This window comes from Phaenicophaeus curvirostris, chromosome 34 (genome assembly GCF_032191515.1).
Source record: "Phaenicophaeus curvirostris isolate KB17595 chromosome 34, BPBGC_Pcur_1.0, whole genome shotgun sequence".
Lineage (NCBI taxonomy): Eukaryota > Metazoa > Chordata > Aves > Cuculiformes > Cuculidae > Phaenicophaeus > Phaenicophaeus curvirostris.
Genome location: NC_091425.1, coordinates 1720570 through 1735544, shown reverse-complemented (window position 1 = coordinate 1735544; position 14975 = coordinate 1720570). Strand labels below are relative to the sequence as shown.

At 51.0% G+C, this 14975-nt stretch overlaps 2 protein-coding genes across 2 annotated transcripts; both read left to right on the top strand.

Moving 5' to 3' along the window:
- Nucleotides 1–229: 229 nt before the first annotated feature.
- Nucleotides 230–1171, top strand: LOC138732643 (olfactory receptor 14A16-like). The gene has a single exon (XM_069879284.1). The coding sequence runs from the start codon at nucleotides 230–232 to the stop codon at nucleotides 1169–1171; it is 942 nt and encodes a 313-aa protein (XP_069735385.1).
- Nucleotides 1172–11888: 10717 nt separating this feature from the next.
- On the top strand, nucleotides 11889–12830 carry LOC138732642 (olfactory receptor 14A16-like). Its single transcript, XM_069879283.1, has one exon. It carries the CDS (start codon nucleotides 11889–11891, stop codon nucleotides 12828–12830), a length of 942 nt encoding a protein of 313 aa, XP_069735384.1.
- The last annotated feature ends 2145 nt before the right edge of the window (nucleotides 12831–14975 follow it).

Sequence of the window (14975 nt, the reverse complement as noted above, 5' to 3'; positions counted from 1 at the left end):
CAGGGCTGACTCCTCGCAGCCAGCGGGCAGAGGCTCTGCTCCTCCCGGCACATTCAGCCGGCACCGAGCAGGGCTCCAGGCTCAGAGCTGAAGGAAGGGCTGAAAAAAGGTGACAAGGTGTGAGCAGGAGGGAGGGGAAGGAGAAATGGCTTTGATTTGGCTCAGAGGTTATCCTAACTTGTCACTGTCCTTCTCTCATATGACAGTGTCCTGTGTCTGGAGGCAGCAGATGTCCAACAGCAGCTCCATCACCCAGTTCCTCCTCCTGCCATTCGCAGACTCACGGGAGCTGCAGCTCTTGCACTTCTGGCTCTTCCTGGGCATCTACCTGGCTGCCCTCCTGGGAAACGACCTCATCATCATCACCATCGCCTGCGACCACCACCTCCACACCCCCATGTACTTCTTCCTCCTCAACCTCGCCCTCCTCGACATGGGATCCATCTCCACCACTGTCCCCAAATCCATGGCCAATTCCCTCTGGGACACCAGGGCCATCTCCTACTCAGGATGTGTTGCCCAAATGTTTCTATTTATTTTCTTCCTTGGTACAGAATATTTTCTTCTCACAGTCATGTCCTACGACCGCTACGTTGCCATCTGCAACCCCCTGCACTACGGGACCCTCCTGGGCAGCAGAGCTTGTGTCCACATGGCAGCAGCTGCCTGGGGCGCTGGGTTTCTCTCTGCTCTGCTGCACACGGCCAGTACATTTTCCCTGCCCCTGTGCCAGGGCAATGCTGTGGACCAGTTCTTCTGTGAAATCCCGCAGATCCTCAAGCTCTCCTGCTCACATGCCAACCTCAGGGAGGTTGGGCTTCTTGTGGTTAGTTTCTTTGTAGGTTTTGGCTGTTTTGTTTTCATTGTGGTGTCCTATGTGCAGATCTTCAGGGCCGTGCTGAGGATCCCCTCGGAGCAGGGACGGCACAAAGCCTTCTCCACGTGCCTCCCTCACCTGGCTGTGGTCTCCCTGTTTCTCAGCACTGACATGTTTACCTACCTTAAGCCTCCCTCCTTCTCCTCCCCATCCATGAATTTAGTTGTGTCATTTCTCTATGCAGTGGTAACTCCAGCACTGAATCCCCTCATCTACGGCTTGAGGAACAAGGACCTCAAGGATGCGCTGCGGGAACTTATAACTGGACAGAGCTCTGATGCAATAAATTCCTGACCTTCTGCATAGCAGTTCTGGTGTTACTCATGGCTGGTGTTACTGCCTTCTATATTTTTATATTTCTACTGTTTTTTTAGCTTGTGATCGTGTTTTCAACTCTTTTTGAGTTCGTTGTGGGTTAGGTAATGACAACCCACACTATTGTAATCAAAATAAAGCCACTGCAGCACCTTGTCTCTTCCTCTGACCCTCCCTCCAAGGCTTTCTGGAGCTTCAGGAACAATTCCTTTGCTCATGGCTGGAAAAGAAGAAAGTCCCAGCAGGGCAGCACTGCCAGGCACCAGCACTTGATCCCCCAGAGCTGTTCTCTCTCCATTTCCACACTCTCCTTCTCCCCCCTTGCCTTGCTGTAAGGCCTGAGGGCTCTGAGCTTGGTCACAGCCATGCTGCTTGTGGGACAGAGCTGCCTCCACAGCAGCCTTTCCATAGAGCAAGGGGACCTCCTCAGGGCAGAGCCTCAAGGCTTGGGGCTTCTTCTAAACTTTCTCTCAGGAACTGACTCAAGCATTTGTCCCAGAGGCAATAATCCTGGTGAAACCCCTGCCAACCACCATTCCCAGCACTGGCCTCTCACCCCAGCTTGGAGAGTTTCTTTGTTCTTCCATGAGAGGACACTGATTGAGTAGACCAAAGGCCAATTTGGCATTGTACGGATCAGATGTGAGCGCACACATCATGTCTGTGAGCTGAGATGAACCTGAATGTGTAGACAGAGCAGTTTCTTCCGTTTCCACGAAGATCTCTGGGACAGATATTGCCTCGAAGTCTCTTCTCATTGCAAGTAACAAGACATGGGAATTCGCCTCAATATAGCACTTGGATGTCCCTCCACGAACCAAGGTCCCCATGTTCATTCCTCATGATGTGGGGCAAGCGTACTTTTACCTGTTCAGGTCCTAGGACATGAGGAGGTGATGGATGAGTAGAGGGTTAGGATGTCAGTTGTGTCTCAGAAACTCAGAATCCAGCAGGAAACATCTGACTGTGACGGGGACGGTGAGGTCAGTTGTGTCTCTGGAGGTGACGGGGCAGCAGCAGGAACACGGCTGGGAAAGGAGCTCTGCCCAAGCCCCCACAGGACCTGTGCAGGGAGAGGGCTTGGGGACGGATGGAAAACACAACGGAGCCTCCTCAGGCCAGGAACAGGCTGGCAGCATCACCAGAAAAATCCCTTACGGTACGGGGGCACCACGGGTCCTTCACACCTCGGCACCTGCCAGGATCTGCTGACAGCATCTCTGGGGCAAATGCCTTGTGCTCCTTCTGTTGCCCCAGCAGCGTCACAGACACAAATCCCTTACAGTCAGGGGGCACCTCGAGCCCTTTGACATTTCTTCTGCCCACAGGGATTGCATGAAGTTATTACAGTTTCTGGAAATTTCTATATGGGCACAAAATCTGCTTTTATTATAAAAATTTATGACTGGATGAGGGTTTAGTGGTGTCTGGGGATGATGTGCCATGTGCAGAAATAGGTGTTAAGCAGCCTGCGATCAAGCACCAAGTGCAGAGAGGAGCAAATGCAGGTAGGGAGTGTACCGGTAGGACCCAAATACAGAACGATATGGAGAGCTAGGATGATGTCTGGGAGAGGAAAGAGTCACAAGGAGGAACTTGTCAGGAAGAAGTAATGTCAAGGGATGGGTAGTGGATGGGCAGACTGTTTTTTGAGCTTGAAGATCACAGGCTTCTAGAATATCTTGGGTTGGAAGGGGCTCATGAGGATCACTGAGTCCAGCTCCCTGATCCTCACACGACTGTGTAAAATGGAACCATATCACTAAGATGATTGTCAAGATGCTCCTTGAATTCTGACAGGCTTGGTGCCATCACCACTTCCCTGGGGTGTTCCAGTGACCGAGCATCCTCTCCATGAGGAACCTTTTCCAGATGTCCAGTTGGAACTTCCCCTGATGCAGCTTCATTCCTTTTCCTTGTGACCTACCCTGGTCACCAGGGAAAGGAGATCAGCGCCTTCCCCTTCACTGCCCTCCTTGAGGAAGCTCAAGACTGGGATGAGGTCCCAGCCGTGTCCCACGCTGGGCTCTGCACACAGCCCTGCTCTGGGCTCTGACAAGCTCTGGGCAAGAAGAGAGGCTGGACACGAAGAGCAACGGAAATCCAGGACTCCTGGTTTCAATCCAGCAGATGCCACCACAGACCGTGTCCTCACCGTTCCGTTCTAGCCCTTCTGCCCAGGCCAGGACGAGAGTCTGAGCTCAGCAGCAGAGCAGCCTGCCCCACACGAGGACCTGCGGGAAGAGGATTATCTTTCTTGTGGATTCTGCAGCCACAGAAATGCTCCCTTGCACTTCTCCAAGGACATCCCTTTCCCCAAGGGAGCATGTCCAGCCTGGCCTGGCTGCCGGTGCTACTTTCCTCCCTGTGCAGCCCACAAGGCCACTTCTATGACCCAGATTTCTATGTTCAGGCCCTTCTATGTCCGTCAGGGAGTGCGAGAGAGAGATAGACCAGTGGAGCAGGACCCTCTCACTAACTCAGCGGCTGCTGGGGCTGTTGTGTCCGAACATCATCCACCTGCAAACTGTAAGGTTGGGGGAACAAGAGATGGGGAAGGGCAGCAAGTTCCTGCCAGAGGAAGGAAACCTGCTCTCCTCACCCAGACAGCAAAACCCCAGATCCCCCTGGGGAACAAGTACCAGCCGCTGCAGGTGGAATCCAGCCCTGAGGATGAGGATGATGGTTCCCACAGCCTAGAATCCTTCCCTAGGCTGCACCATCCTCAGAAAAAGATAAAAACATCCTCCATCAAGAAGAAGAGGAGGGTGATTGTTCTAGCGGACTCCCTCCTAAAAGGAACGGAGGGACCCATCTGCAGACCGGACCCGCTCCACAGAGAGGTCTGCTGCTTACCGGGGGCATCAGGGAAGGAGGTAGCTAGAAAACTTCCTTCCCTGGTCCACGAGACAGACTACTATCCTCTGATAGTCCAAACTGGTAACGACGACCTAACAAACAAAAAGGCCAAAGCCATCAAGAAAGACTTCAGGGCCATTGGGAGAATGATGGAGGGCTCTGGGGCACAAGTAGTATTCTGCTCCATCCCAAGGCTAAATAGGGAGGAGCGGGAAGCCAGGAAGAAGAATTCGATTAATACCTGGCTCCGAGCCTGGTGCGAGGAGAGGGGCTTTGGCTTCTTTGATCATGGGGTGGCTCACGCACCCCCAGGCTTTCACGCTAAGGGTGGACACGTGTGTCTCCTAGGGGGGCTAATGCCCTTGCTAAAAACCTAACTAAGCTCATAAATCGAGCTTTAAACTAGATGTGAAGGGGGAGGGGGTTGAGCCCAGGCTAGACAGGAACGAGCCTGGACGAGGGAAATTGGTGATTGGGAGAGGGTGTGCTGGTGAGGACCACCAGAACCTCACCACACAGAAAGTGGGGGAGAACACACCTCGGGGTGCTCAAGGAGATACAGGCACTCTGGAGCTAGCTACTCCAGTTACCAGGCAATTGGGAACAAACTCTGTTCCCTCTAAGAGGGCTGAAGGCTCAGCAGCTCAGCTGAAGGGCATTTACACCAATGCACGCAGCATGGGGAATAAGAAGGAAGAGCTGGAAGCTGTCGTAGGGCAAGGGGCCTATGATGTCGTTGCCATCACGGAAACGTGGTGGGACGAGTCATATAACTGGAGTACGGCTATGGTGGGGTACAAACTCTTCAGGTGGGATAGGAAGGGTAGGAGAGGAGGCGGGGTAGCCCTCTTTGTAAGGGAGGACTTGGACTCCGTTGAGATGGAGTGTGGCCATCAGGAGGTTGAGTGCCTGTGGGTTAAAATCAGAGGAGCCCACCAGAAGGTAGATTTTGTGATGGGAGTCTGTTACAGACCACCCAGCCAAGGAGAAGCAGCTGATGGGCTCTTCTATAAACAGCTGCGGTCAATCTCTAGATCAATGCCTCTCGTTCTTGTGGGAGACTTCAATCTGCCTGATATCTGCTGGGAGTACAATGTCTATGGGTCCTAGAAAACAGGTTAGAACCCTGGAATTGAAGATTTCAGCCCGAAACATGAGACTTCTGCACTAAAAGGATGGGCGTGGTGCTACAAACTTGTCTTTTGATCCCTCAAGGGAGGAGAATCTCTTGCTTCCAAGAAATGAAGCTCTGGTCCTGAATGCAGGGCTTTAGGCACTCCAGTAGAGGCTTCGAGCCATCAAGGAGGGGGTTGGATACTTTCCATGACAGTCTGGAGCTTCAAAAGGAGGGTTTGGGTCCTACCAGTGGTGCTTTGAAAGTGAAACTGAGGCTTTGAGCCAGGACCTCGGGTTTCATGCCCTGAAATGATGCTGTGGTACCAAAGGCAACAGCTTTGCAGCTTGAAATATACCTGAGAGGCTAAAAATGAGGATCTGGGCCTTTACAACTGCAAACAACTCCAAAAATGAAGCTTTGTTCCCGGAAAAGGAAGCTCTGGAAGCTAGAAAGGAGCTAAAAATAAGGCTTTGGCCCATAACACTGAGGTTTTGGACATCCAGAATCAACTTTGGTCCTTAAAAATTATGCTCCGGGACAATGAAATGTGTCTTTAGACTTAAAAAACGAGGGTTGAGACTCAAAATGTAACTATGGGCCTCCTAAGAAAAGCTATAAGTGTTAAAAGACAAGTTGGAACCCTAAAATCAAGGATTTCCACCCTAAATATGAGACTTGGGGCACTAAAGAGATGGGTGCAGTGCTACAAGTTAAGTCTTTTGTCCCTGCGAAGGAGACAAACCTCTTGGTTCCTCTGTTGCCTCAAGAAATGAAGCTCTGGTCAAAACTGCAGGACTTTGGGTGCTCCAATGGAGGCTTCAGGCTGTAAAGGGGGAGGTTGGATCCTTTATGTGAGAGTTTGGAGCTTCAAAAAGAGCCTTTGGGCCCTACAAATGTTGCTTTGAAACTGAAATTGCATCTTTGAGCCCCGACATCAGGTTCTTTGCCCTAAAAAGATGCCATGGTAGTGAACAGGATGGCTTTCAGCCTAAAAATGGGACTTGAGAGGCTCAAAAAGAGGATTTGAGCCCTCACAGTGAGGCTTTGTTGCCTGAAAAGGAGGATTTGGGAGCTAAAACTGAGCTTTTGAACCCTGTTAGAGGCTTTTGTCTCCAACATGGAAGCTGTGGACATAGAAAACCAGACTTTGTGCCTTAAAAATTGTGCTGAATAGTGCTGAAGGCTGAAGAGCTTTCCCGAGGCATCAAATCTGCTGAGTTTGAACCCCCAGGGGTGCAGAATCCCCCGCTGCCCTGGAGTCTCGGCCAAGGCTTTTCCCCTCCTGTCCATCCCAGAAGGATCCTGCTCCTCTGGACGAGAAGCTGGATGTTCCCAGGTGTCACAGGAGCCTTGGCCAGGTGATAGCTGCGTTCATGGAGCCGTCAAGTGCCAAAGTCCTTTCTTTCAATCGTGGCCTCGGTGCCCTGTTGACGTCTAAACTGAGCTCTCTTGTTCCCTAGGTTTTTCTATGAGCATAAAATAGAGACCCACTTAGCAGGCTGCCCCAAGCAGGAGGTGGGAAGTGATGTAAATTGCATTGGGTTTGGTCTCTCTTTATATTCCTTTTATCTTTTTTTCTTTCGTCTATTAATCTATTTTTACCTTGGCCCTCAAATGGAAAAAGCATCTCCATGGAGAAGCACGGACAGAGAGCTGGCCAGCTGAAGTTTGCCCTGAGGAGGTGGACGTGGGCACCAGAACACTTGCTCCTCCTCACTAACAAGAGACCTCCACCAATCCCATGCCCTTTCAAAAGGGATTTCACAAAGAAATATTGATCTTCTCCTGGAACTTCCTCAGCCTGCAGAAGAGAAGGCATCGGGGGGACGTTATAGAGGCCTTCCCGTACCTGAAGGGGTCACCAAGAAAGCTGGCAAGGGACTTTTTCCAAGGGCATGGAATAATAGGATGACGGGGTGGCGTTATGGACAGGGAAGATTTAGATTAGACATTAGGGAGGAATTGTTCACAAAGAAGGTGGTGAGGACGTGGCTCAGGTATCCCAGGGAAGCTGTGTGTGCCCCCTGCCTGGAGGGGTTCAAGGTCGGGCTGGATGGGGCTTTGAGCAGCCTGGTCCAGTGGGAGGTGTCCCTGCCCAGGGAAGGGGGGTTGAAACTGGATGGGCTTTAAGGTCCTTACCAACCCAAACCATTGTATGATTTTGAAAGTTCTAGAAAGTTTCAGATAAAACGTTTTTCTTAGGTGCACTTTGAAATCTTCCTCTGTAACCACACTGGGAAATGACTACAAGGAGCCATGCGAGGCTTGAAGACTTGAAGAAAACAACAGGAAGAGAAAGAGCTCATTAAGGCTTTCTGTAGGTTAATGAGATCCAGGAAGGAATTGCTGATGAGTCCTTGAACCTCAGCTGCTGAGAGGAGATGGAACAAAGCTCTCAAGAAGTCAAAAGCAAAGCTCAAAGTTTCTTGAAGTCTTAGTTGGTCTCAGTGAGCATCGTTAGTGACAAAGGCTCCCCAGGGACTCATTAGAGCCGAGAATTGGAGGCCATGATTGCAGGAGGACAAAGGCGCCGTGCAGGCAGCTGTGATGCTGAGAAAAGCCTGGGTTCACTTGGTGAAGCAGAAAGTCCAAGCCCTGACCCCCAGGCCCTGGGCAGGGAGATGTGGCTTTGACTGCAATGATGTTGGTGCCATGAGCCTTCTCACATTGCTGAATTGAAGTGGAAGCAGTTATTCCATGTGATTCCAAATACAGGCCTGTAGGGTTCCTTGAGATGCCAAGGCTCTCACACAGCTCCACGTGCACCAGAAGAGTTGGGGGATAGAAGGGTAGGGTTATTAATGTGCTGGATCGTAGAAGAGTGGCAGAAAATGCGTTTGTGAGAAAGATCATGTCAGAGAGGAGTCGAGTCATAGAGGTGCAATACAGAAGGACAGATGGTTCATAGAACGTTCAAATCATTGTGGATCATAGAATACTCAGGTCATGGAAGAGTCAAGTCCTACGAGTGTGAGAGTTTAGTCGGGTATTGGCAGTGTTTAGTCATGGAAAGGTCATAGAAGAGTGCGTTGTAGGAGCATCAGGATATAGAAAGACTGCAGAAGTATCACATTATAGAAGAGTATAGAGTTGTCATAGAGCCATAGAATTGTCAGTTCATAAAGGAAGCGTCTCATATGAGTCAGGTCATAGAGAGTCATAGAGGGGTCAGGTCATAGAAGGGTTTGTTAATAGTTGGGTCCTAGAAGAGTCGGGTCACAGAAGCATCTGGTCATATATTGGTCATAGAAGTGTTGGAGCATAAATGATTCATGTCATAGAAGAGTCACAGAAGACCTGGATCGGAGAAAGACACAGCACTGAAGAGTCAGAGAGTAGCTGGGTCATAGAACGGTTTGTTCATAGAAGGCTTAAGTCATAGAAGGACCTGGTCATTTAAGAGATGGTCGCGGAAGAGTTTAGTCATAGACAAGTCGGCTCGTAGAGGAGATATAGAAGAGCCCAGTCACAGATGGCCCATAGAAGAGTCAGCTCATAGAATATTTGAGTCATAGAAGATTTGGGTTATAGAATATTTGGGTCATGGAAGAGTCGACTCATAGAAACTTGAGTCGGGTCATAGAGGGGTCATAGAAGTGCCGGTTCACAAAAGGGTTGGGCCATAGAAGGGCCGGGTCATAGATTAGTCGGGTCATAGAGGAGTCGGGTTATAGAAGAGTCAGGTCATAGAAGAATCACAGAGAAGTCAGGTCATAGAAAGTTACGGAAGAGTCAGAGGAGAGTTGGGTCACAGAAGGCTTGGGTCATAGAAGACATTTTTTAGAAGTGTTGGGTCATAAAAGACTCATATCTTAGAGGATTGGCGTCATAGAGGGTTGGGTCATATAAGAATTCAACTGTAGAAGGTTTAGAGAAGTGTTGGGTCATAGAAGGATCAAAGAAGATTTGGGCTATAGAAAGATCAGGTCATAAAAGGGACAGAGAAGTGCTGTTTATAGAAGAGTCTGGTCATAAAAGTTTCATAGAAAGTTTGGGTCATTTAAGGGTCATAGAGCAGTCTGGACATAAAAAAATTCAGGTCATAAAGAAGTCTTAGAAGGGTCATATAAGTCTTGGGTCATAGAAGATTCACTAGAGTCAAAGAGGGCTCAGGTGACAGAAAACCTGCATCCTAGAAGAGGTGGCTTATGTAAGTGTCTGGTCATGGGAGAATCAGACCGTGGAAGAGTTGGGTCATAGAAGGATGGTGAGACATAATCTACCAAGGGAAATAAAATCCCCTTCTCTTTCAGACACCCAGAAATGGGATCCTACTAGACAAATTCTGGGGCAAAGCCTTTTGCTCCCCTACTCATCCACTGGCCATTTCTGATGTGGCAGTGGTACCAGCGGTCAGGGAGTTCCCACACTCTCCATGACCTCTGGAAGATGATGGAGACACTGTGACATCTTCCTGTTCCCTCAGCTCCCTGGGATGCTGTCCCTCCTGTCTCATAGACTGTGAAGAATTCCTTTTGCCCAAGAGATCCCTGACTTGACCTCTACCCACTACTGGTCAAACTCCTCCAGAGTCCTACCATGAGTCACAAAGCCCTGTGAGACCTTGATGGGGAAGGCAGGGACAGAGGACACAGTGAACCTCAGATCTGTCTACACCTGACCCTTCTAAATCCAGCAGTGCCTACGCAGGGTATTTTTCTTCTTTAACTGTTCCTGAAGCAGATAAATCTCATCATGGGTCCTTGAATGGACTTTCAAGCTGAGACTCAGTTTATCTGGAGCCTTGCAGTGCTTGGAAGATGCTGTCCTTGACTACCATCTCTCCTGAGCTCTGTGACCATGTCCCAGCTCTGTCTCCCATGGGAATGGCTCCAGCTCCTCCTGCCTGTGCCCCTGGCTGAGGCCATTGCTGCCCATTAGGGCTGAAGCCCTGAAGCTGTGGCACCAGGCAAACTCATCCCTGCCATGAGGAAACCACGACCAAGGGTTTCAAGACCCTGTGTGCGCATAAGCTTTGCAGAAGATGTGTCTGGGGGAAAGGGAGCTGAGTGTCTTCCCAGCCCCAAGTCTAAAGACCTCGGATGAAATGCCTGAATTCACTCCGTGGGACAGATCCTCCTACTTTGGAGAAATGATTTCGTTCCCTGTCACCTTTCTGAGGTCCTGTCTAATGGTGCGACAAGAAATTGATTCTCATTCCCTGTTATTTTTCTAACAGGAGCAATGACACTGCAGGACAGAAGTGTGCCTGCCCAGATGATGAAGGAAGCATCAGGGATGGCTTCAGCCTGTTTCTCAGAATGTTCCCCTGGAGCCCCAGGGACACCTCGAGGGAGCCCAGAGGGAGCAGAGAAAGCGCTGCCTTGGGCTGCTCCTCTGCTGCTGAGCTGGGCTGGGCTCCTGGCAGGCAGGGAGCTCATCATGAGACAGGAGATCATAAAAGAGCCAGGTCTGGCCGGGAGCAGCTCCTCTGCCAAGCCCAGCAGGGCTGAGGGCACTGCCTGCAGGCAGCGAGGGGACAGGAGGGAGCAGAGAGAGGGGAAAGGCAGGTGGGGTGGCAGGAGAGAGGAGGCTTCATTTGGAGAAAACTCTTCACAGCCCTTCTCCAGGTGAGTCTCTGAGTGCAGGACAATGCAGGTGCGGTTGCTGGAGGGATCTCCTAAAGCCGGCACAGCCACAGCCTGTGGGATCTGTCAGGAGGGCTCTTGCATTAAAGATAAGGAACTTCCCAGACTCTGTGTTTTCAGTTCCCTGCACCTGGGGAATTTGGTGGGAGAAATGGAACCAGAGCCTTTCATGCTTAAACAAGTCACTGAGACTCCTGAGCAGTATCCTTGAGCGGTCAGCAGGTCCGATAGGAGCCTCCGAATATGTCTCCAGCTGGTCCTCTGCCCATGGACAGCAGCAGCATCACCTCTGCTGGACCCATCAGGCTCAGTCTGTTCCATCCTTTTCTGCTTATCAACAAGACCCTACGTCCAGCTTAACCCGGGCAGATGTTTGTGTAGGGCCAGGGGGATGCAGAGAGGGTCAGATGGGATCTGTGAGCGCTGACAGGGAGAAGGCATGGGACAGGGAATCAGCTCCATTGAGGAAAACCTCCAGAGAGAAGGGATAGGATCAGAGATGGAGAGGAAACTTAAACCAGAGATGTTGCTGTTGTTCTCTTGTTCTCTCTGCCAGTCTCTCTGGGGATGGGAGTTGCAGAGTCAGGCACTGATCTTCTGTGCGGCTTTGGGCAGTGCATTCCTGAGGAATTAATTATCTCGTCTGCACTAAGATATCCTCGTTAGGACATTTGGCTTTTCTTGAGTTTTCCTCGCAAGCACTATGCTGCCCTCACAGATGCAAACCTGTCCCGTCACACATTTAGGCATTCGAAACCTCTAAGCCTGCTACCTTCTCAGCTCCTCATCCCCGGCAGTGCAGATGCTGACAGGCCCTTCTGCACCAGGAGCAGTTCCCCTGGACAACGCTGAGCCCCAGCAGTGTCCCCTGTCCCCACCGTCCCCATGTCCCCTGCTGCAGAGCAGGGCTGACTCCTCGCAGCCAGCGGGCAGAGGCTCTGCTCCTCCCGGCACATTCAGCCGGCACCGAGCAGGGCTCCAGGCTCAGAGCTGAAGGAAGGGCTGAAAAAAGGTGACAAGGTGTGAGCAGGAGGGAGGGGAAGGAGAAATGGCTTTGATTTGGCTCAGAGGTTATCCTAACTTGTCACTGTCCTTCTCTCATATGACAGTGTCCTGTGTCTGGAGGCAGCAGATGTCCAACAGCAGCTCCATCACCCAGTTCCTCCTCCTGGCATTCGCAGACTCACGGGAGCTGCAGCTCTTGCACTTCTGGCTCTTCCTGGGCATCTACCTGGCTGCCCTCCTGGGAAACGACCTCATCATCATCACCATCGCCTGGGACCACCAGCTCCACACCCCCATGTACTTCTTCCTCCTCAACCTCGCCCTCCTCGACCTGGGATCCATCTCCACCACTGTCCCCAAATCCATGGCCAATTCCCTCTGGGACACCAGGGCCATCTCCTACTCAGGATGTGTTGCCCAAATGTTTCTATTTATTTTCTTCCTTGGTACAGAATATTTTCTTCTCACAGTCATGTCCTACGACCGCTACGTTGCCATCTGCAACCCCCTGCACTACGGGACCCTCCTGGGCAGCAGAGCTTGTGTCCACATGGCAGCAGCTGCCTGGGGCGCTGGGTTTCTCTCTGCTCTGCTGCACACGGCCAGTACATTTTCCCTGCCCCTGTGCCAGGGCAATGCTGTGGACCAGTTCTTCTGTGAAATCCCGCAGATCCTCAAGCTCTCCTGCTCACATGCCAACCTCAGGGAGGTTGGGCTTCTTGTGGTTAGTTTCTTTGTAGGTTTTGGCTGTTTTGTTTTCATTGTGGTGTCCTATGTGCAGATCTTCAGGGCCGTGCTGAGGATCCCCTCGGAGCAGGGACGGCACAAAGCCTTCTCCACGTGCCTCCCTCACCTGGCTGTGGTCTCCCTGTTTCTCAGCACTGACATGTTTACCTACCTTAAGCCTCCCTCCTTCTCCTCCCCATCCATGAATTTAGTTGTGTCATTTCTCTATGCAGTGGTAACTCCAGCACTGAATCCCCTCATCTACGGCTTGAGGAACAAGGACCTCAAGGATGCGCTGCGGGAACTTATAACTGGACAGAGCTCTGATGCAATAAATTCCTGACCTTCTGCATAGCAGTTCTGGTGTTACTCATGGCTGGTGTTACTGCCTTCTATATTTTTATATTTCTACTGTTTTTTTAGCTTGTGATCGTGTTTTCAACTCTTTTTGAGTTCGTTGTGGGTTAGGTAATGACAACCCACACTATTGTAATCAAAATAAAGCCACTGCAGCACCTTGTCTCTTCCTCTGACCCTCCCTCCAAGGCTTTCTGGAGCTTCAGGAACAATTCCTTTGCTCCTGGCTGGAAAAGAAGAAAGTCCCAGCAGGGCAGCAATACCAGGCACCAGCACTTGATCCCCCAGAGCTGTTCTCTCTCCATTTCCACACTCTCCTCCTCCCCCCTTGCCTTGCTGTAAGGCCTGAGGGCTCTGAGCTTGGTCACAGCCATGCTGCTTGTGGGACAGAGCTGCCTCCACAGCAGCCTTTCCATAGAGCAAGGGGACCTCCTCAGGGCAGAGCCTCAAGGCTTGGGGCTTCTTCTAAACTTTCTCTCAGGAACTGACTCAAGCATTTGTCCCAGAGGCAATAATCCTGGTGAAACCCCTGCCAACCACCATTCCCAGCACTGGCCTCTCACCCCAGCTTGGAGAGTTTCTTTGTTCTTCCATGAGAGGACACTGATTGAGTAGACCAAAGGCCAATTTGGCATTGTACGGATCAGATGTGAGCGCACACATCATGTCTGTGAGCTGAGATGAACCTGAATGTGTAGACAGAGCAGTTTCTTCCGTTTCCACGAAGATCTCTGGGACAGATATTGCCTCGAAGTCTCTTCTCATTGCAAGTAACAAGACATGGGAATTCGCCTCAATATAGCACTTGGATGTCCCTCCACGAACCAAGGTCCCCATGTTCATTCCTCATGATGTGGGGCAAGCGTACTTTTACCTGTTCAGGTCCTAGGACATGAGGAGGTGATGGATGAGTAGAGGGTTAGGATGTCAGTTGTGTCTCAGAAACTCAGAATCCAGCAGGAAACATCTGACTGTGACGGGGACGGTGAGGTCAGTTGTGTCTCTGGAGGTGACGGGGCAGCAGCAGGAACACGGCTGGGAAAGGAGCTCTGCCCAAGCCCCCACAGGACCTGTGCAGGGAGAGGGCTTGGGGACGGATGGAAAACACAACGGAGCCTCCTCAGGCCAGGAACAGGCTGGCAGCATCACCAGGAAAATCCCTTACGGTACGGGGGCACCACGGGTCCTTCACACCTCGGCACCTGCCAGGATCTGCTGACAGCATCTCTGGGGCAAATGCCTTGTGCTCCTTCTGTTGCCCCAGCAGCGTCACAGACACAAATCCCTTACAGTCAGGGGGCACCTCGGGCCCTTTGACATTTCTTCTGCCCACAGGGATTGCATGAAGTTATTACAGTTTCTGGAAATTTCTATATGGGCACAAAATCTGCTTTTATTATAAAAATTTATGACTGGATGAGGGTTTAGTGGTGTCTGGGGATGATGTGCCATGTGCAGAAATAGGTGTTAAGCAGCCTGCGATCAAGCACCAAGTGCAGAGAGGAGCAAATGCAGGTAGGGAGTGTACCGGTAGGACCCAAATACAGAACGATATGGAGAGCTAGGATGATGTCTGGGAGAGGAAAGAGTCACAAGGAGGAACTTGTCAGGAAGAAGTAATGTCAAGGGATGGGTAGTGGATGGGCAGACTGTTTTTTGAGCTTGAAGATCACAGGCTTCTAGAATATCTTGGGTTGGAAGGGGCTCATGAGGATCACTGAGTCCAGCTCCCTGATCCTCACACGACTGTGTAAAATGGAACCATATCACTAAGATGATTGTCAAGATGCTCCTTGAATTCTGACAGGCTTGGTGCCATCACCACTTCCCTGGGGTGTTCCAGTGACCGAGCATCCTCTCCATGAGGAACCTTTTCCATATGTCCAGTTGGAACTTCCCCTGATGCAGCTTCATTCCTTTTCCTTGTGATCTACCCTGGTCACCAGGGAAAGGAGATCAGCGCCTTCCCCTTCACTGCCCTCCTTGAGGAAGCTCAAGACTGGGATGAGGTCCCAGCCGTGTCCCACGCTGGGCTCTGCACACAGCCCTGCTCTGGGCTCTGACAAGCTCTGGGCAAGAAGAGAGGCTGGACACGAAGAGCAACGGAAATCCAGGACTCCTGGTTTCAATC